Here is a 22,530-nt window from a genome sequence, read left to right as displayed (position 1 = left end):
TGAAGCACATCTCCAGGCTCTCGCCATCTTGAAGATGGGGAGCCCTACCCTATCAGGACTAGGCTACTGCCCCCCTCCCACAGTAGAGAGGCAGGATAGGGGGTGTACCCACCCCAGGACGGGGACCCATTGGTCCCTGCCCTACACCCACCTGTAACGCCCCATAATCTAGTATTTAGGGGCACCCTGAACCTTCCTTCCCCAGATTCCAGATTCAAATCTACAAAGAGCAAGAAGAAAGAAGACCTGCCCTGCAGCTGCTGAAAAGAGGAAGACACCAACTGCTTTGGCCCCAGCCCTACCGGCCTGTCGACCCTCGAACCTGTTCCTGCTCCAACCCGGCATCTCTTGTGGCCAGCACCCTCACCAACCCCGGAGGACCTGGCTACCTTTTGGCACTAAGCCCCTGGGACTCCCATGAGTAGAGGCTCTACTCAAAACCTAACTCTAATCCCTGGCAGGAGCCCGGAACGTCGAAACCAGCACACTCTGCACCAGCCAAGCCTGGCCACTGCCGGAGTGAACAAAGACCCTGAGGACGACCCCACGGCGACTGTGACCCCGAGTCCGGCACCCAAGGACATCCCTCGACACTCCTGAAGAAGCCTGCAGCCTCAGAACAAGGTGCCCCTCCAACCGCGATCAACAGAGGGTAAGATTTCCCGACATCAAAAGGCACCCCTGCACGTGGCGCCCCACGGGCCCCTGTGCCCAATGCCGGGGTACCTCCAACTACTCAACTTACCTCTCGAAGTGGTGGTGGCACCTAAAGAGTCCTCGTCCCCGAGCTAGCAGTCTTTTTCTAAACCGGAGATTTCCCATTGAAATCCATTGAGCGCCCGACGGCTCAAAAGCACTCTGCACCCAGCCGCCCGAGTGGCCCTGGCAGTGAAAACTCTACACCTACCTACTTCCCCACTTGCCCCGAGTAAGTGACCAGGAGCCCAGCTCCCAAAGCCGCGTGGCTTGCCAGTCAGCAGCCACCAACCCAGGCCCCCCTATCCCTCATAGGATAACATTGGGCCTAACTCTCTCTGCACCCGGCCGCCCTAGAGTCGCTGAGGGTGAACCAACTGTACCTGCCTGACCCTGGGGGACCCCTGAGTCTGTGTCCAGAACCTCAACTCTGCCAGTCGAGTACTTACCCTTAAATCGCAAACTCTATTTTCCTCATAGGGTAACATTGACTGGCTTTTTCCTGAAATTTCTTCTAAGTGTGGACTTTTCAAATCTTAAAATATTTAACAAAATTCAGGCGAGTAACGAAAACGAAATTACTCAACTGCTCTTAGGTGAGCTCCCAGTGCTGGATCTTGGTGCCCAGCACTGACTCTGAAAAATACTTACAACTGTACTTACCCTTAACTCAATTTTCTTCCATAGGAAACCATTGACTGTTTTTCTGTGAAATATCTTCTAAGTGTCGATTTCTGCAATCTTTAAATATTCTTCAAAAATCGTATAATATCTGAAAACGTAATTACTTACCTGTTTTGGATAAAGGTCCCAGTACTGAGTCTAGGCACCCAGTACTGGATTACAAAAGTAACGAGAACATACTGTACCTGTAACCTGAATTTTCTTCCATAGTGAATCATTGACTGTTTTCTTTAAAATATTTTCTAAGTGTCAACTTTTAAAATAGTTAAATATTGTTTAAAAATCATTACAGTAATTAAGTCGACTTTCATCACTTGATTCCGAGTACTGACCCAGGACTGAATCTAGGATCCAGTCCTGGAATTCTAAAAGTAATCCAAAAAGTAATCTGTTGCAAATAACTTGAATTTATCATTGAGCTCAATGCATTGTTGTGTTTAAAAATAGAGTTGCCTACTGCAACCACTTGTAACTGTTTACAAAAGTCTGCTGCCTATTGCAAAAGTATTTATATGAAACATCTCATACTGAGAAAGTATATTTTAAATCCAAGTGTTGGTTCTAAAATAACACAAGCATATATTTTTTATATATAAACCATTGGCCTACAGTTCAGTTATTGAGTGTGTGAGACCATTTGTTGACTGAGTGTGTACAACAAATGCTTTACACTGTCCTCTGATACTGCCTTACTGCTCGACCAAGCTACCACTTTAGAGAGTAACGAAAAGTTTCTTACCTGTCGGTGTAGTTTTGCAGCTTGAAGATCTTTCTGGATTCACTATGCTGTGCATTATTCCGCGATCTTGTGGTTGGGTCCGGATTCGTAGTCTTTTCTTTGTTTTTTTTTTTTTTTTTTAGCCCAGGTGGGCGTCGACGTCCACCATTTGGTGCACCTCCCGTGACGTCGTCGTGCTTCCTGCGGAAGTCCCACCTTTGGGGCGCCATCTTCGGGTTCTTTTTTCCCTGTTTTTTTTTTTTTTTTTTTTTTTAACCCTAGGCGATTGATTAATCCTTTTGTCCATATTTCTGTACGTATCCACTTTTTTGATCCTATCCATTTCACCCCCTCTTCCTCCAGCCTCATCTTCCTGGCGGAGGTGGGTGGGTTCGCTAGTGAATCCAGAAAGATCTTCAAGCTGCAAAACTACACCGACAGGTAAGAAACTTTTCGTTTTGCAGCGTGAATCTTTCTGGATTCACTATGCTGTGCATAGATTTTGTAGCGGTTTTCCTATTTTTGTGGTGGCTGGGTGGAAGATGATCGCTGGTCGTTGAAAATGTGTTGTAGCACCTTCTGTCCGACCTGTGCTTCCTTATTCATTTGAATGTCCACGCAGTAGTGCTTTGTGAACGTGTGCACAGATGCCCAAGTTGCTGCGAGACAAATGTCTTGGATGGGCGTGTTTGCCAGGAAGGCAACTGTGGCCCCCTTCTTCCTTGTGGAGTGAGCTTGTGGCCCCTCCGTTAGCTCCTGTCCAGCCTGTTTGTGACAGAATTGGATAGTGAGGGCAATCCACCTAGCGATGGTGCCCTTGGTCACTGGTCTACCCATGAAGCTAGTAGCAAAGGACACAAACAGCTGCTTCGACTTCCTGAGTTCTTTGGTTCTTTCAATGTAGTGCATCACCGCTCTTCTGGCATCGAGGGTGTGCAGGGCCTTTTCTGCATTTGTAGTCGGGTTTTGGAAGAAACTCGGTATCTGTATACTCTGATTCATGTGAAACGCCGACACTACCTTGGGCATGAAGTGTGGGTCCGTCCTCAGGACTACCCTGTCCTTGTGAATTTGAATGTAGGGCTCCTGTAGCGTTAGTGCTTGAAGCTCGCTCACTCTGCGTAGTGAGGTTATGGCCACTAGAAAGGCAGTCTTCATCGTCAACATTTGTAGATTGGCCTTGTGAATGGGTTCAAACGGCGCCTTCATGAGCTCCGTCAGAACCACGTTTAAATTCCATGCCGGCGGCGGCAACCTTTTCGGGGGTGCCATTCTTTTGGCTCCCTCCATGAATCTCTTCACCACCTGCGAGCTGAAGAAACTTCCACCCTTCTCACCTCTGGTGTAGGCAACGATCGCTGCTAGGTGCACCCTTAGGGAGCTCGAGCAGAGGTTACTCTTTAGAAGGTGTGTGAGGTACCTCAGCACCATTGAGTCTCTTGTCATTCTGTTGTGCAGGCCCTTCTTCCTGCACCACACCGTGAATCTCTTCCACTTTGCGCTGTAGCACTTTCTTGTAGTAGGTTTCCTTGCCTCCCGTAGCACTCGCATAGTGCTCTGAGGTAACCTTAGGTGTGCGAACTCTAGGTCTTCAGGAGCCATGCTGCTAGGTTGAGGGTCTCTGGCTCTGGGTGCAGGACCTCCCCGTTTTGCATTGAGAGCAGGTCTTTTCTTCGCTCGAACCTGTACGGATTACCTTGCGCCATTTCTTGAATCTGTGAGAACCATGTCTGCCTCGCCCACTGTGGGGCCACCAGGATCAGAGTCATGTTGCTGGTTCTGCACTTGTCGAGCACTCTGTGCAACAGGGGTATCGGTGGAAAGGCGTAGGCAAATGTCCTCGACCAGCTTATCCATAGGGCATTTCCCTTGGATTGCTGATCTGGTTGCCTGGACGCGAAGCTTTGGCATTTTGCATTGTGGCGTGTTGCAAAAAGGTCTATTGTGGGAGTCCCCCATCTCCGGAAGAGTTTCTCCGTTTCCTGGCCATTGAGCTCCCACTCGTGCGATGCTGAGGTCTGCCTGCTCAGCCAGTCTGCCTCCACATTGTCCTTCCCCGGTAGGTGAATTGCCAGTAGATCTATCCTGAGAGGTATGGCCCATCTCCAAATCTCCTGAGCTAGGGATGAGAGGGGAAACGACTGTGTCCCCCCTTGTTTGTTGATGTAGAACATCGCCGTGGTGTTGTCTGTCTGCACCAACACCCTCTGCCCGCACAGGTGTCTCTGGAATGCCTTCAGGGCTAGCAGTATTGTTTTCAACTCGAGGTAGTTGATGTGGCGGACCGCGTCTGCCGGAGCCCATAGACCCCTCACTCTGAGGTTGTCCATGTGCGCTCCCCATCCCATCTGCGATGCGTCCGTGGTAATGGTCACTGTTGGGCTTGGTGGTGTCAGGCTTCTCCCTGTTGTTATGTTGTCTCTGTTCCCCCAAGTTATCTCCTCCTGCACTGCGTGCGTAACAACCACTAGATCCTCCCAACTTCCGTTTGCTTGTGACCATTGCTGTTGCAGCCATTCCTGGAATGGTCTCATGTGCAGGCGTACATTCGGCACCAGCTGGATACAGGACGCCATCATCCCCATCATCTTGCTCACCGCCCTCACTGTCAGAGCTCGCCCCTTCTGGTAGAGCTGTGTCTCCTTCAGTAGGGCATCTGTCCTCCTGTCGCTGGGCACTACTGTACTGTTGAGGGAGTTGATCTGTGCCCCCAGGAAAATCTTTACCTGCTCCGGTTCCAGCGATGATTTTCCCCAGTGGATGGAAAATCCCAGATTTGTGAGGGTGTCCGTTACGCGTTTTGCGTGCCTCTCGCACTTCTCGCGTGAGTTTGCCTTGACCAGCCAGTCGTCCAAGTAGGGGTATACGTGTATGCCCTGCTTTCGTAGGTGTGCCGCTACCGCCGACAGGCATTTTGTAAAGACCCTTGGCGCTGATTTTAATCCGAAGGCCAGGGTTGTGAACTGGTAGTGTTCCTGTTCGATGTTGAATCTTAGAAGGCCCTTGTGCCTTCTGTTTATTGGGATGTGAAGGTAGGCATCCTTGAGGTCCACGGTGACCATGAAGTCCCCTTCTCTTATCTGTGGCAGTACCTCCTGCAGTGAAGTCATTTTGAACCTTTGTGTTTTGACGAACTTGTTTAGGTACCGGAGGTCCAGTATGGGTCTGAGGTCTCCGTCTACCTTCGGAACCACGAAGTAGTTTGAGTAGACCCCTTTGTTGCGTTCCCTGAACGGCACCGTCTCTATGGCTCCCTTTTGCAGGAGTTTCCGTGTTTCTTCTCTGAGTATTGCCAGTTCTTGGGCCGATCTCTGTCTTCCCTTCGGCTTTCTGTTTGGAGGTCTTTTCTCCAAGTCTACGCAGTATCCGTACTGCACGATGTTCCGTATCCACTTGTCTGTGGTTATGCGCCGCCACTCCTGAAGGTAGAACCTCAGCCTTCCGCCTACCGGTGACGTATGCTCGTAGGCTCTTGGATCTTCTCTTCCCCCTGATGACACCTTTTTGCGCCTCACCCTTGGGGGCCTGACGAGGGTGGGCGTCTTCTTGCGTGCTGAGTCACTTCGAGGAGGGCTGATCGCCCCCTCTCCTCCTTTGGCCACGTCCGTTCCCTCTCCCTCGAAAGGACTGGCCCCGAGGTTGATATTGCCAGCTTTGCTTCTGCTGACTTTGTCCGTGACCTTCGCCCTGCTGACCTTGTTGGAACGCCTGGTGCGACGTCCCCTGTTGGCTTCCACCCCTACCGTAGGGTCTCCGAGGGATTTCCTCGTCTCATTCCCCTCAGCTGCAGGGCCCCCATGGACCTCGCTGTCTCGTTCTCCTTCTTGAGCTGGGTGAGCTTCTCGTCCACCGTTGCTCCGAACAGTGTCTCTCCGTTGAAGGGAGTGCCCAGGATGTTGTTCTGCACTTCCGGTTTGAATCCCGAGATTCTTAGCCATGCATGCCTCCTTTCTGTGACCCCTATGGCCATGAGTCTTGCTGAAGTCTCTGCCCCATCCAACGCCGTCTTTATACAGGAGTTGGCGATGTTCTTGCCTTCATCTACCAGGTGAGAGGCTCTCTGGCGGTATTCTTCGGGGAGGTGCTTTACTAGCTCCCCCATTTCATCCCAGTGTTGGTACTGGTGTCTATTTAGGAGTGCATTTGAATTCGCCATGCGCCAGTGCATTGCGGCGTTCCTCTCGACCTTTCTGCCTGTGAGGTCGATTCTCCTGCTCTCTTTATCTGGAGGTGGGCCCGAGGTTGCTGGCACGTTGGCCCTTCTCCTGGCCGTGGAGGCAATGATGGAGTCTGCGGTGACGCTACCCTTGATGTAAGGTGGGTCCAGGGAGGAGTGTTTATACTTTTTCTCTGTCCTGGGCGTGATCGACCGACAGGTGGCAGGCTCCTTGAAGGCTTCTCTCCCCTGGTTCATCACGCTTTGTAGCATGGGGAGGAACTGGCTCCTAGTCTGGATGGGGAGCAGTGTTTCGACGAGAAAATCTGCTTTCGGCCTCTCCTCGTCGAGCTTGACGCCGAAGGCCATTGCTGCGCTCTTCACCACCATATTGTACACCCCGATGTCGTCTGGTGGCGAAGGCCTCGAGGGGTACGTGTCCACGGCCTCCTCCGGGTTTTCGGTGTCGAGATCTTGCCATTCGACGTCGTTGCCGGTAGATGTCGCCGATTCGAAGAACGATTGTTGGTCTTCTTCCTCGGCTTCTTCCTCATAATAGGGCTCCTCTTCCTCTTCGAGGTCCCTTGTCAGCCCTTCGGCGTCGAACTCCTCCTCGACTTCGACGACGTCCGCCGATGAAACCGTTGGAATCTTGAATTCCTTCATCCTGGCGTCGAACTCCTTCTTCCTTTGAAGGATGTTCTCCATTTCGGCCTCGAGCCGCCTCTTCTTTTTCTCCATTTCGGAGATGCTTTCGGCGTCGACCGCGGGCCTTTTCGATGAAACTTGCGTCGACGTCGAACGTTCTTTCTGCGTCGATCGGCCCGTTTCATGGGATGATTTCGACGACCCTTGCCTTTCGGCGTCTTTCTGCGCCAGGGAGTCCTTTTGTAAGGATCCGCTGGGCCTTTTGTCCGAAGTTCCCCCTTTGGACGTCGAAGTTTTCGGCGCCGGGGCTCCCTTCGTGGACCTTGACTCAGTTTTTCTCGAGTCACCCTCGTGTTTTCGAGGTGTTTTTTGATTTGCGCTCGACGATTCTCTTACCTCGTCTTCTTTCTTCTTGTCGGTCTCTACGACCGTGAAGTTTTCGGCTGCCTCGGCGACGTTGTCCTCGTCGTCCGTGTCGAGGCCCAGCGCGTAGAGTGTCGGGGGTTTTCCTTGGCCCTCCATGTTGGCGTTGGCTCTCCTCTGCCTCTCTCTCACCCTGAGTGTCTTCGGCGCGAAGACTGAGCAGGCGTTGCAGTCGATACTCTGATGATCCACCGGTAGGCAGAGGTTGCAGACCGGATGCAGGTCTTTCTGCGCAAACTTGTGGTGGCAGTTTGGGCAGAACTTGAATGGCGTCTTGTCCATTTCGCTCAGGGTCTCTGAGCGTGCATTCTCCAAGGTTGTCGAAGAAAAAGGCTCGCTGGTCTTCTTTCTTCGCGTTCCTGTCGAAATCTGTTCTTTCCTGATGTCTTCTCTTGATTCTATCGATGAAACTCGCTTTTCTTCCTTCTTCCTCCGAGTGAACTTCTGGAGCTTCCCGATGACGATCCAGACCCAACGGCGGAAAAAAGAATCTGAAGATGGCGCCCCAAAGGTGGGACTTCCGCAGGAAGCACGACGACGTCACGGGAGGTGCACCAAATGGTGGACGTCGACGCCCACCTGGGCAACAAAAAAAAAAAAAAAAAAAAAAACAAAGAAAAGACTACGAATCCGGACCCAACCACAAGATCGCGGAATAATGCACAGCATAGTGAATCCAGAAAGATTCACGCTGCAAAAGGTTATATCTAACTTTAACCTCTGTCAAACTCTTGGGGACTGTGGACTCTGTACACCCTGTATCTATTAAGGAACAGTATATACAGAGCCACTTTCTCACAACCAGTCAATGTTACCCCATGGAAGGAAAGTGAGTTATGGGCTTTTGGGTAAGTGCTCAACTGGCAGAGTTACGGTTCTGGGCAAAGACTCAGGGTTCTCCCAGGGTCAGGTTGGTACAGTTGTTACAACCTCAGCGGCACTAGGGCGGCTGGGTGCAGAGTGAGTTAGGCCCAATGTTATCCTATGGGAGGCAGGGGGACCTTGGCTGGTGACTAGCAGGCCAAGCGGCTGTGGGAGCTGGGCTCCTGGTCACTTGCTCAGGGCAAATGGGGAAGTAGGTAAGAGTAGAAGTTGCACTGCCAGGGTCACTCGGGCAGCTGGGTGCAGGGTGCTTTTGAGCCTTCGGGCGCTCAATGGATTTCAATGGTAAAGCTCAAGGACGAACAAAGGCTGCAAGCTCGGGGACGAAGATTCTTTGGGTGCCACCATCACTTCGAGAGGTAAGTTGGATAGTTGGAGGATGGAGTAGTTTCTTTTCTGTAACTCCAGTTCTGTAGTAGGGGTATCTCTGTTATAGTCATAATCTAGTGAATAGTCCCGCCCATGTGCGTGGACCCCGGAGCAATAAAAAATAATCTCTAAAGGTGACAAATCATGCAGACCTGCATACACCTTTAAGAGAGAATTTAATTTAAAGACAGATAATGCAGCCTATACCCACAGGCTACACTGTCCAGTACTTCAACTAGAATTCCACCAACATCCACAAACAGCACTGCCTGTACAGCTTTTCTCCACATAGGAAAAAACCCTGCCTCTACCAGCAAAAGCCTCTGGAATGATAGAGAGGAAGGAGTGGACAGACAAGCCCCATAGGCTGCCATTATGTGGCTTAGAACAGGATACTGTGCCTTTAAGAAAACTTTCCAGATTTCCAGAACTTTCCCCAGTATCCCAGAATGCCCAGCAGGTCCCATTTACTTTCAGTTCTTTTTGAAGGCGTAGCACGCCAGACCTGTAGCATTCTACATATGAATAAGTATCTCTCCACCGGGGAGGAGGGCGGGCGCTTATGACTATAACAGAGATACCCCTACTACAGAACTGGAGTTACAGAAAAGAAACTACTCCTTCTGTAGTAGGGAATCTGTGTATAGTCATAATCTAGTGAATAGAATGGCAAGCCCATCCCCACACAACAAAAGCGGTGGAGAACACACAAGACACTACCACTACTGTGCGAACAAATTTCGCAGCGAAGCCTGCCCAACCTGAGCATCTGCCCTGGCATCCGTGTCCAGACAGTAATGCGCAGCAAAAGTATGGACCGACTTCCAAGTGGCCGCCTTGCAGATTTCCGCAATCGGAACATTACGCAGCAAAGCCGTCGTGGCAGCTTTGCCCCTGGTGGAATGAGCCTTGGGTTTACCCCCTAAGGTCTTATTAGCCTTTTGATAACACAATTGTATGCAGGACACAATCCACCGAGAAATGGACTGCTTAGAGGTCGCAAGACCAGTCCTGACTGAGCCATAATTAACAAACAATTGGTCAGACCTACGAATATCCTTGGTCTTATCCAGATAAAATTTCAACACCCTCCGAACATCCAGGGAATGGAGAGACCTTTCCGCTGGCGAAGAGGGATTCTGAAAGAACGTAGGTAAAGTTATAGTCTGGTTGACATGAAAGTCAGAGATAACCTTAGGAAGAAATTTAGGGTGAGTACGCATCACAACCTTAGCAGCATGAAATACAGTATAAGGTTCTTGACAACATAATGCCTGAAGTTCACTCACCCTGCGGGCCGATGTAATGGCCCCTAGGAACGCCGCCTTCCAGGACAGGTGCTGCAATGAAGCCTTGTGAATGGGTTCAAAAGGCTCCTTCATCAGTCTGGACAGCACCACATTCAAGTCCCAGGAAGGCGAGGGAAGTCTGACGGGAGGAAACACTTTCTTCAAGCCTTCCAAAAAATCCTTGACCACAGGGATCTGAAAGAAGGAAGTCTGTGAAGGGCATTTCCTGTAAGCAGTCAAAGCAGCCAGATGAACCTTAATGGAATGGAAATTAAGGCCACACTGCACCAGATGTAACGGGTACGGAAGGATGACATCTTCCTTACATGTCGTCGGATCAAAGTTCTTGGACTTACACCAGATACAGCATAGGATGTCCTAGTGGAAGTTTGTTTAGACTCTTTCAGAATGTCCATACAATCGTCTGGTAGATTCAGATGGCCATATTGCACTATTTCAGGAGCCATGCCGCCAAACTCAAAGACGAGAGGTTGGGGTGCACCATCCGCCCCCCGAACTTCGTGAGAAGGTCCAGCCTGCACGGCAACTGCATGTGAGGAAGGAGAGACCGGTGAAGTCGGTCCGTGAACCACCACTGCCTGGGCCACTCCGGGGCGATCAGGATCATTCGCGCCCTGGACTGGGACAGCTTGATGAGCACTGCCGGAATCAGGGGAATGGGTGGAAAAGCGTACAGAAAGCTGTTCGACCAATCGATCCATAGCGCATTCCCCAGCGTCCCCCGCTGGTAGTACCTGGATGCGAAGTCTCGGCATTTGCTGTTTTCGGCGGTGGCGAACAGATCTACGTCTGGAGTCCCCCACCTTGCGAAGACTTCTCCTAGTACTTCGTCGTTTATGACCCATTCGAGGTTTTCCTGAATCAGCCTGCTCAAGGCGTCCGCCTGAGCATTCTGCACCCCTGGCAGATGCGTGGCCGTAATCGTCAGTCCTCGGGCCAGCAGCCAGCGCCAGATCGCCTGCGCCTCCTGCGACAGAGTGCGCGATCTCGACCCCCCTGCTTGTTGAGGTAATACATCGTGGTTGTATTGTCCGTCTGTATCAGCAGCGAGTTGGTCTGGAAGGACGGAAGGAAGGCCTTCAGTGCCAGGAAGACAGATCTGAGTTCCAGGAAATTGATGTGGTACGTCGATTCCAAAGCAGACCACTTTCCTTGAATCTGCAAGTCCCCGGAATGCGCTCCCCAGCCCTGGAGAGACGCATCAGTCACGACACTCGTCGTGGGAATGTCCTTGTGGAATGGAACCCCCTTGAGGAGGTTTTCCGCCGAACACCACCACTTCAGAGACTGAAGAGCATGCAGCGACAGGCGTATCTTGTCGTCCCAAGAGCCTGTCCTCTGACCCCACTGATCCTCCAAGCACTCCTGCAGTGGTCTCATGTGTAGCCGTGCGTGAGGCGTGAGGAAGATACAGGAGGCCATCGATCCCAGTAGAGAAGACACCTTCCTCACTGTCGTCGATGGAGCAGTCCTGAGGTCCTGAGGCTTCCGAAGGAGTGATAACCGTCTCTCCTCCGAAGGAGACACGCTTGCTGACCGCATATCGATGGAGGCTCCCAGGTACTGTATGCACTGGACCGGAGTCGGGACCGATTTGGACATGTTGACGTGTAACCCCAGCTTGTGCAAGAGAGCGCACGTCCGTCGGAAGTGATCTTGCGCTTCCGAGAAGGATGAAGCCTTGATCAGCCAATCGTCCAGATACGGGTAGACAAACACCTTGTTCTTTCGCAGATGTGCCGCCACCACCACCATGCACTTAGAGATGGTCCTGGGCGCAGACTTTAGCCCGAATGGCAGTACTGTGTATTGATAGTGATTGGCGCCGACTTGGAATCGCAGGAACTTCCTGTGCTTCCGTGCTATGGGCACATGGAAGTACGCATCCTGTAGATCTATAGCAGAGAGCCAGTCTCCCCGTTGCAGCTGAGGGTAAATCTGATGCAACGATAGCATGCGAAACTTCTCTCTGCGAATCCATTTGTTTGCCTGTCGCAAATCCAGAATGGGCCTGAACTCGTTCTTGTCCTTCTTGCGAACGAGGAAGAACCGAGAGTACAGACCTCTTCCCCTTTGAAACAGAGGTACCTCTTCTACCGCCTTCATTCTCAACAAGATGTCTGCCTCCGCCTGGAGCTCTCAGCTGGAACCAAGAGCTGACCGGCGGAATCGCTGGAGGCGGGCTGATAAACCGAAGACTGTATCCATTGCAAACAATATTCAGCACCCACTTGTCCTGAGTAATTTTTCTCTACTCTGCCGGAAAAAGTTGAATGCTTCCCCCCACTGGAGTGGGTAACGGTTGAGGGGGAAGTAGCCGCTCAGGGCCGAGACCCGGCCGGGCCCTTGGTAGTGGTAGTCGCCTGCTGGCCTCCTCTACCCCTCTGGAAGGGCTTCCGGAACTGCTGCTGTTGGTGCTGCCCCGAACCCTGCTCACGCCCTCTGCCCGAAGACCCGAACCGCCGCTGGAACGGGTGCTTCTTCTTCTCGGCCTTCTCCAACCCGACAGCCGTCAGGGTTTCCGCCTCCGCCTTCATGCGGGCCATCTCATCATCCGCATGTTTCCCGAACAGGGTTTCCCCCGAAAAGGGCAGGTTGGCCACTCTGTGCTGCGCCTCTGGTTTGAGGGACGTCAGGCGCAGCCACGAATGCCGCCTCTGGTGGACGCCATGACAGTAGGCGTGGGCGGCCAACAAGGATACATCCGCCGCCGCGCCGATCACCTGATTAGAAACCAGCATGCCTTCGCGCACTGTTTCCAAGAAGTCCTCCTTCCTGTCCCGGGGCAGCAGGTCCGCATACTGCTGCAGGGACTCCCACAGGGCCCGGTCGTAACGGCCCAACAAAGCCCCTGCACTCGCCGCCTTCATGGTGGTGACGGCGGTCCCACACACCTTCCTGCCCGCAGAATCCAGCCAGCGGCTGGCTCTGTCAGGCAGAACCGTCGATGAAGGGGCTGTCGCATGTTTCCTCGCCGCCGTCACGATGACCGAATCTGGCTTCGGGTCCACCCTCAAAAAGGTAGGGTCCGACTCCGGGGCCCTATACTTTTTCATGAGCCTGGAGGGGGCGGCCTTCGTCACCGCGGGAGTGAGGAACAGCTCCAACGCGGGTTCCACCAGTCCTGGTACAAGGGGCAGTAGAGGGCGAGACAGATGTTTCTTATGAAGTGTCTCGAATATCACGGACGTCGTGGGTGTTGGAACCGTCACCGTGATACCCAACTTCGCTGCCCCTCTCAACAGCACCTCTTGGAAAGAGACCAAATCGTCCACCGGAGACACCCTAGTCCCCGGCGAGTCCGACAGCGTCGGGGAAAAATCTCTGGTCGAGGATCTCGTGTGCGACCTGGACCTGTGCCTCCTACGGCGTCGTCCTGAGTCCGACGATGACCGTCCATGGCTCCGTGATCTTCTCCTCCTGAGAGAGCGGGAGCGCGACCTCTTCGGCTTCGGTCTGCCCGCCGGTCTAGCCGGTCCCGGCGACCATCATGGCTTCGGAGTCCCCTGCGGCGGAGTCGGGTACATCGGAAGGGAAACCGACCACGGGGGAACCGCCGGCAGTCCCAATGGAGTGCGTGGCAACGACCGAGGTGGGGGCGGCGGAAGCAGTGGCTGCGGATGTGGAGGCGGTGGTGGCGGCGGTGGTGGCGGAGGTGGAGGAGGCGGTGGCGTAGGCATCCGAGGAGGAGGCGGTGGCGTAGGCATCCGAGGAGGCGTATACACCACAGAGTACACCGATCCCGATGATTCTCTCTTCCTCGACGGCGATCCGCGCCGCCTCGACGGCGATCCGCGCCGCCTCGACGGCGATCCGCGCCGCCTCGACGGCGATCTTCTCGACCTCGAGCGTCTCGACGTCGATCTTCTCTTCAACGGCGATGTCGACCGTCTCCTCTTCACCGACGGCGAACGGCGATCTCCCCCCCGACGGCGAGCGCCGACGCCGGGTCCGATCTCGACGCCGACCGCTGGAAGGCGCCGTAGACGGCGTCGTCGCCGAAGACGCCGATGTAGTCGACGGCGGCCTATTCAGGTCCCTCGACGTCGACCGCTGACGCCGCTTCTCCCCAGAGCCCTGGGGAGACGGCGAACAGATGGTGGTCATCCTCCTCGACGCCGCCGTCGACGCCCTCGACGTCGACGGAGAGTGGGAACGCTTACTGGTCTTCCTGCCCCTGGGGAGCCCCCCAGAGGCCTCAGTATGGGCCAAATCAGCCCCTCCAGACCCACCTGGTGCCTTCAGCCTTCTCTCCTCCAGGATTTGAAGCCTGATTTTCATTCTGTCCCTCAGGGTCCTGGCAGAGAACGAGTGGCAGATATCACAGCCTTCAGGAACGTGGGACTGGGGAAGGCAACCTATACACACCTCGTGTGGATCAGTTTTAGCCTTCTTTCTACCACATTCCGGGCACTTGTCGAACAAGCCAGGCATGTTGACAGTACCAGCCACTAAGCACTTGAAAAAGTGACAAAAATTGACAAAAAACTACAATAAACCCTTGAAAAGGGGAGAGCTCAATGCTCCAGGGTCCTGCTAGCAGGAGCCGGAAAAAAGAACTGAAAGTAAATGGGACCTGCTGGGCATTCTGGGATACTGGGGAAAGTTCTGGAAAGTTTTCTTAAAGGCACAGTATCCTGTTCTAAGCCACATAATGGCAGCCTATGGGGCTTGTCTGTCCACTCCTTCCTCTCTATCATTCCAGAGGCTTTTGCTGGTAGAGGCAGGGTTTTTTCCTATGTGGAGAAAAGCTGTACAGGCAGTGCTGTTTGTGGATGTTGGTGGAATTCTAGTTGAAGTACTGGACAGTGTAGCCTGTGGGTATAGGCTGCATTATCTGTCTTTAAATTAAATTCTCTCTTAAAGGTGTATGCAGGTCTGCATGATTTGTCACCTTTAGAGATTATTTTTTATTGCTCCGGGGTCCACGCACATGGGCGGGACTATTCACTAGATTATGACTATACACAGAGATCCCCTACTACAGAAAGGTAGGTACCCAGGAGCCTTTTTTCATGTCTGGAAATCTTAACCTCTGTTGATGGGGGGGGGGGGGGGGGGGGGGGGTCTCAGGTTCTGAGGCTGCAGGCGTCGTCAGGAGCGTCGGTGGGTCCTTGGGTGCCGGATTCAGGGTCACAGTCGCCAGGGGGATGTCCTCGGGGTCTTTGTCCACTCCGGCAAAGGCCAGGCTTGGCGGGTGCAGAGTGTGCAGGGTTCGTGGTTCTGGGCTGATGCCAGGGGTTAGACACTTGCTTTGAGCAGAGACACTGCTCATGGAAGTCCCAGATGCTTAGAGTGACAAGGTAGCCAGGTCCTCCGGGGTTTGAGAGGTTGCTGGCCACAAGAGGTGCCGGAATTAAGCAGGAGCAAGTTTGAGGGTCCACAGTCCAGTAGGGCTGGGGCCAAAGCAGTTGGTGTCTTCCTCTTCTTAGCAGCTGTACGGCAGGTCTTCTTTGCTTTTTCGGAATCTGGAATCTAAGGAAGGAAGGATCAGGGTGCCCTTAAATACTAGATTTAGGGGTGTTACAGGTAGGTAAAGGGCAGAGACCAATGGGTCCCTGCCCTGGGGTGGGTACTCCCCCTATCCTGCCACTCTCCTGTGGGAGGGGGCAGTAGCCTAGTCCTGATTGTGCAGGGCTTCCCATCTTCAAGATGTCAAGAGCCCGGAGATGTGCTTCACCTCGCCTCCCCCACCTGATGGGTGGGGTTGGCAGAGGCTGGAACATCCCCTGTCCTTACTTGGGGTTTCTGGCAAGTATTCCCGCCAGAGTGGGGGTCAGAACCAGTGGGGGCCAGTTGCTGAGTACAGCAAGTGGCCTGGAGAAGCTCACAAAGGCGGCATGCCTTTGAAGCTTCCACCTTGCCCATCCTGGGGGAGGAGACCTAGCACCTCACCCAGGATGTGCATTGTTGCAGGCCCACGAGAGCGGGAGCTCTCCACCCAGGGGTCCAGCAACATGTCTGCTGTGTAGCAGCCTCTCAGACCAGACGTGGATTGTAGGTTAGGTTTCAGGGGGCACCTCTAAGATGCCCTCTGGGGTGCTGGGTACATTAAATCCCACACTGGCATCAGTGCGGGTTTAATGTGCTGAGAAGTTTGATACCAAACTTCTCAGTCTCCAGTGTTGCCATCATGGTGCTGTGGAGTTCGTGTTTGACAAGCTCTCAGCACCATATACTCTTAAATGGCAGCACTGCACTTACAGTGCCCAGGAATGGACCTGGGTACTGTAGGGGCACAGGGCTCATGCTCCTGTGCCCATACCACTGGCATAGGCCACCCAGCTAGAGGGGTGGCTGATCTATGCCAGGGCAGTGTAGGTTGTGGGTATGGCACACAGGGAGGTGTGCCATGTCGACTCTTTGTTTTGTCTTGTACCCAGACACTCAGCCTGCAAGGGCAGTGTGTTTGTGTTAGGGTACAGGGCCTCTAAGGGTGACACAGTAAGTGCTGCAACCCTTAGAGCCTTCCCTGGTACCAAGGCCCTGGGTACCTAGGGTACCATTTACCAGGGGCTGACATGTGGCCAGGGTTTGTCAATTTGGGTTTTTGGTTTCAGCACAGTTTTTAGGGAAGGAACATAGGCCCTGGGCACCTGATTGGCAGGAGCCCATGGCACAATCAGTCAAAGTACATTCAGCAATTCAGCACAAATTGGAGGGCATACTATGCAAGAAAGATGGCACTTTCTCAAGGACGCATCTGGAGTCTTGTGTGAGGTACTATGAATATGCAAGAGGCCATCATCCCCATCAATTGCATGAACACTCGAGCTGGAAGAGTGTGTTGCGGCTGAAATTTTGATATGAGGCTTTGTGTGCTTGCTATCCTGGCAGGGCTGGGATATGCAAGTGCTTTTGAGGTGTTTATTGTAGCACCAAGATACTGTTGTATGTGAGACGGTTGTAGGTGAGACTTTGCATGGTTTATTGTAAACTCCAACTCGTAGAGTAGTTGGATTGTGGCGTGAGTGTGATGTACACACTGATGGTATGAGTTGGCTTTTATGAGTTGGCTTTTATGAGCCAGTCGTCTAAGTATGGGAAGACGTGAATGTGCTGTCTTCTTAGGTGAGCTGTAACTACCGCCAGACACTTGGTGAATACTCTGGGTGCTGTGGTGACTCCGAATGGAAGGACCTTGAATTGGTAGTGCTGACCGTCCACTACGAACCTGAGCTATTTCCTGTGAGAGGTGTGAATGGAAATTTGAAAATAGGCGTCCTTGATATCTAGAGTGGCAAGGAAATCGCCTTGTGAGAGAAGAGAAAGGACCTGTTAAAGCGTGACGATGTGAAAATGGTCTGAGTGTATGTACAGGTTTAAAGGTCTGAGGTCTAGGATAGGTCTTACAGAGCTGTCCTACTTGAGAATGAGGAAGTACAGGGAGTAAACCCCTGTGTTTTGCTGTTGCAGGGGGACTGGTTCTATTGCATGTTTGTACAGGAGGGAGGTTACCTCCCGCTTTAGCAGCGATAAATGTTCCGATGACATTGGGCGCTGTGTGGGTGGTATGTTTGGGGTTAGAAGTGAGTCCTAGACAGTAACCTGATTGAACGATTTGTCTCACCCACCTGTCTGTGGTGATGTTGTTCCAGACAGGTAGGAACTGTAGTAATCTTTCCCCGACCAGAGTGGAATGGTCTGGGGGAGTGGAGGGAAGTCACTGGGTAGGGGTGGAGGCGGAGCGGGATATATTGGTCTTGCCTCTAACCTTATTATTGCCTCTGTAGCCTCCTCTTTGATAGCCTCTGGTGAATGTGGTCTGGGTGGGAGTTTTATAGGACGTGAAGTGATTGTCAGAGGAGTAGCCTCTTGATGTGCCCATGTAAGAGGAGCGACGAAAGGAACGTCTGGGAGCTTGTGATTGCAAAGCTCCCATTGATTTAGCCGTGCTGTATCCTTTTTCATCCGAGATGAATCCACGGCAGGCCCAAATAGATGCTCCTGGTGAAATGGTTGGTTGAGATTGGAAGTTTGTACCTCTGGTTTAAACCCTAAAATGCGTAGCCATGCATGCCTACGCAGGAGGACACTTGTGTTGATAGCCCTGAAGGTGGTGTCTGCCACGTCTAGAGCGCAACGAATGGAGGTGTTTGTGATTATTTTACCCTCCTGTATGAGGTAGTTGGCCTTAGTTTTGTACTTATCAGGGAGGTGTTGCAATAGGGACTAACTCATCATAGTGTGCTCTATTATATCTGGCTAATAGAGCTTGAGTATTGGTGATGCACCATCTATTAGCCGCTTGCGACGCTGTACGCTTACCAGAGGCGTCCAAGAGTTTTGACTCCTTGTCGGGAGGAGGAGCGTCGCCTGAGGTTTGCGAGTTACCCTTTTTCTGGCATTGGAGACCACTAAGGAGTCCAATGGTATCTGGCCTTTAATGTAAATAGGGTCTGCTGGGGCAGCTTTATATTTTTTCTCTATCCTGGGGTTTATAACCCTAGCCCTCACAGGATCTTCGAACACCTCAGGTGCATGTTTGATGACCCTTTTATCATACGAAAAACAGAGGTGGACTTTTGTGAAGTGTCAAAAGTGTCCATTAAGAATTCTTCTTCCGCAGGGTCTGTGTGTAAGGCAACTCTGTGGTATTATGCAGCTCTGTGAACGAGCTGGTTGAAACCTATGGCATCCTCTGGATAGGAAGGTCTAGAGGGGTAGATGTCGTCCTGTGGTACGTTAGGGACATCTGGTGTGTTGTAATCGTCCCAGGGGTCTGGGGTATAAGGTGGACTAGTGTCCCCTAGTGGTTCGTCCTACGCCCCCTCCCCTGTGTCATCAGAGGTGTCATCATTGTCCACTGGTGGAGGAGATGGTGTCGGAGAGTGGTGTGGTGGTGGAGGAGGAGGAGGTGGAGAAGGGATTCTGAGAGGCGATGTCGCAATGTCTCTTTTCTTAGGTGGTGGAGCCGGTGGAGGCGTGTCCAGTGGTCTCTTTTTAGAACTGAGAGTCAGTTGGCCAGTCTTTGGGTCTTTTAGAAGAGTTTTTGGGTGGGATCTGGTTTAAAAAGCTCTTCTGTTGGAGGCTGATGTTTCGGCCCCATTTTTTCGGTTCCAAAGGCTTGCGTGGCACCGATTCTGGAGTGGACTTAGTCTTTGAAGCATGAGCTTTTGTAGCCTCTGCAGGAGTTTGTGGAACCGGTTGTTTTTTTGGTTCCGATGCTTTTTTCGGTTCCAATGTTTTCTTAGGTTCCGATGGGGTTTTCAGTTACGAAGTCTGCGAATGGGAAGTCTTCGGTAGCGTCTTTTTGCTCGGTTCCGACTGCTTCTTCAGAGTTGAGGGGCCGGTGCCGGTAGTTTTGGGTGCCGAGAGCGTGGATGTGGAGGCAGCGGTTGGCACGGATATGGAGGAAGGTCTCTTTTTCGGTGCCAGGGCTTGGGTTTGGGCACAGGCGGTAGGCTGACTCGAGCCCGAGTGGCCTGAAGGCTTCGTTGTGGACTTCTTTGCTGGGCCCGAAGGCGGGGCGTGAGAAGTACCGTCTCAGTGTGCACCTGGGCCCGAAGGTGAAGGTGCCACCAAAGCTTTTTTAGGTGCGGGTGGAAGGGGGTCGGGGTCGACGTCACTACTTACGACCCGCTGCCCAGGAGTGATATCCTCGAGGTCTGAGTCATCGGCTTTGGAGGCGCTGACGGGGCCTTCTTCGATTTGCTCCCGTTCTGGTACATAGACTCACTCCTGGAAGATGTAATCGGAAATGGGTGCAGACAAGCGATCCATTGTTCTTCGGGCTCGATGATTCCGGATGGTCTTCTTGGAGCGCAAAGAGGCACAAGCTGGACAGTCTTTGGCCTTGTGTTCTGGTGAGTGGCAGAGGCTACACACCTCATGAAGGTTTGTGTGTGAAAACATCGACCCACATTAAGGACACTTCTTAAAAGGAGTCCTTTCCATGAGCCAGATGGAATGGCCTAAGTAGGCCCGAAGGCCTTCGCCGACGACCAGAATCCAGGACTTCGAAATTGAAGAGATGCACGATGACTAGGGATTGCGATCAAGACAATACCGGAGAAAGGGTGAGGATGGTGCGTCGAAAGTTGGATCGGTAACGACACCGAACTGGAGCGCGATAAACACATCCGAGCCCGATGCTGGAAAAAAACAATCTGAAGATGGAGCCGATGCCCATGCGCACTATTGTCCAAAGGAGGAGTCACCTATCTTGTGACTTCCAAAGGCTTTTCAAAGACAAAAACAAGTTCCAACATCCGGGCCCAACACCAGATGGAGATCTATGCATAGTGTGATATCTGTAGCTCATATGCCTCAAACATACAGTTCTGAAGGGGATCTTCAGTATGGAGCCTCTTCTTACCGCATATTCCACATGACCTGAAAAGACCAATCTTTGAAGAATTCGACATTTTGTAGACGATAGCTGGTAGTTTTGAAAGAAAAAACTGAGCAGAGCTCAGGGAGACTCCCTGTCACATGACGTGCAGTAGAAAATCTGAGGAACTCAGCCTCTCGTGCCAGTATTCTACAGGGTGCTGTCGCCTGATAGACTGTTACTTAAGTTTGGTTCTTTTTTTTACAAGAGAAAGTACATAGGCTACTGCAGTGACTGTTCATTCCATTGTAGCCTATGACAGTATTATCTACTTCTTTTATAAGGATATAGTGAGACTTCCACTACAACGACAGGAATGATTCAAGCATGTGACTATAAAAGATTAAATACTGGAGAAACAGATGTTTCGTTCCAACAGTAAAAAAAAAAAAAAAGAAAAGTTTGGCTTGGATTAGATTGAAAGAATCAAGCAAATGTTGAAATACACATCCAAGATAGATTATAAGTAACATTTTCTTAGTTCTAGCGTTGGGATACTGCTAAGCTGCAGGAGTAAATTAGTATGGAAAATGTATCCTTGCAGTTATTGGAAGATGATAGTCATATGTAGGACAAGAATTTCCCAAGTGTTAAAAACTGAAATTTAAAACTATGATATAGAACTCCTTTCATCACAGCAGGTAAACAGACAATATTCAAATTAATGTAATACATGCATTAAGGAAAAAAACTCACCTTCTCACGTTTAGCCAAGAAGAACAAAACATCTTCATATATTTCAAGACGATCCCGCTCTGATATCGCATTCCATACCTCCATCTCTCCATACATTTGTTCAGCTTTCCTATAATGCAAACAGTTTACCTAAGTTGTCTTTATGTGATACTGACACTTAGCATATCAATTTATTTCATGCAAAAAGATGGTTTTAGGATAATGTTCCAATAGGGCTATCTCCTTTTGGTAGTTGCAGGGTTTGTGTTTTTAAGAGGAGAGTAACCGAGATACATTTGGGTTTAACGCGACCATGGAAATTAAAACAATCTACTAACATCAATTCAAAGAATAAGGTATACATTACATGCCCCTGTAATCTAATATATACATAGGGATGACGATAAGCGTACACACTAGGGTAATGGAGCACCGGATTACCATAAGATGCAAACGTGACACTACCAAACTAACTATGCATTTTATTGACAGACTGCTTACCGATAAGGATTTGGTTTGGCACATCATAGAAATTCCCAAACCTTTTCGCAGAGATATGACAAAACTTCAATTGATATTTGTAGGAAAGTGCCTTTGTGCATGGTTGCCCCCCACTTTTTGCCTAATGTTGATGTACTTTGAGTGTGCCCTGGGTTCCTGCCGACCAGGTACCCAGGGCCTATGTACTTTCCTTAAACTGTACTGCTGCAAAACCCAAATGGCAATTCTCTGGCCACATGTAAATCCCTTGTAAAGGTACCCTAGGTACCAAGGGCAGTGTGACAAGGGAAGGCCTCTAAGGGCTGCTGCACTTATAGGTCCACCCTTAGAGACCCGGTGCCTTTTTTTCTCCCTCTCCCTCCTCTCCCCCTCTCCCCCTCTCCCCCTCTCTCCCTCTCCCCCTCTCCCCCTCTCCTCCTCTCTCCCCTCCCTGCTCTTTCTCCTGCTCTTTCTCTCTCACACAGTCGACATAGAACACATCCCTATGTGCCATGCCAACAATCCACTACCTTGGCAAGGTAAGCCAGCCCTCTAGCTGGGTGCACTATACCAGAGGTGAGCGTACAGGTGCATGAGCCCTGCACCCCTACAGTGTCTAAACCGATTCTTAGACATTGTAAGTGCAGTAATGCCAAAAAGAGTAAATGGAGATGGGACTTTGTCATTACGAACTCCACAGCACCATAATGGCCTTACTGAAAACTGGGAAGTTTGGTATCAAACTGCTCAGCACATTAAACCCACACTGATGCCAGTTTGGGATTTAATTTAAAGTGCACTCAGAGGGCATCTTAGAGATGCCACCTGAAAAACAACCTAAGTCTAGTGTCCTCACCACCTGCCACAACAAGACATGTTTCTGGACCCCTGAGTTAAGAGCCTGCCGCTCTCTGGGTCCTGAAACAAATCACATCCTGGTCAGAGGTGCCAAGCCTCCTACCCCAGGATGGTCAGGGTTCGCTTGCTGCCTTTGTGAGCTCCCCAGCCAGTTGCTGCTCCCAGCAACTGACCCCCCACTTTGGGCGGGAGAATTGGCAGGAAAACAAAGTCCGGATGAGAGGTGTGCCCAGCTTTGTCAACCCCATCACTCAGGTGGGGAGGCGAGGTGAAGAAAAACTCTCAGTCCCTGCCATTT

The 22,530-nt window shown here is 51.5% G+C and overlaps 1 protein-coding gene across 4 annotated transcripts in view; it reads right to left on the bottom strand.

The window, feature by feature from the left end:
- Window positions 1-22,530, bottom strand: part of PRPF40A (pre-mRNA processing factor 40A) — an 827,412-nt gene that overhangs the window by 452,508 nt on the left and 352,374 nt on the right. For all 4 annotated transcript variants that reach the window (XM_085645530.1, XM_085645532.1, XM_085645531.1 and 1 more), the window contains exon 15: window positions 20,916-21,024. In XM_085645530.1, coding sequence (XP_085501656.1) covers window positions 20,916-21,024 — 109 coding nt within the window. The remainder of the gene's footprint in view (window positions 1-20,915; window positions 21,025-22,530) is intronic.

The sequence above is a fragment of the Triturus cristatus genome, chromosome 3_1, assembly GCF_964204655.1.
Source record: "Triturus cristatus chromosome 3_1, aTriCri1.1, whole genome shotgun sequence".
NCBI lineage: Eukaryota > Metazoa > Chordata > Amphibia > Caudata > Salamandridae > Triturus > Triturus cristatus.
Note: the sequence above shows the minus strand (reverse complement) of the source record. Positions and strands in the feature narration are given on the sequence as shown.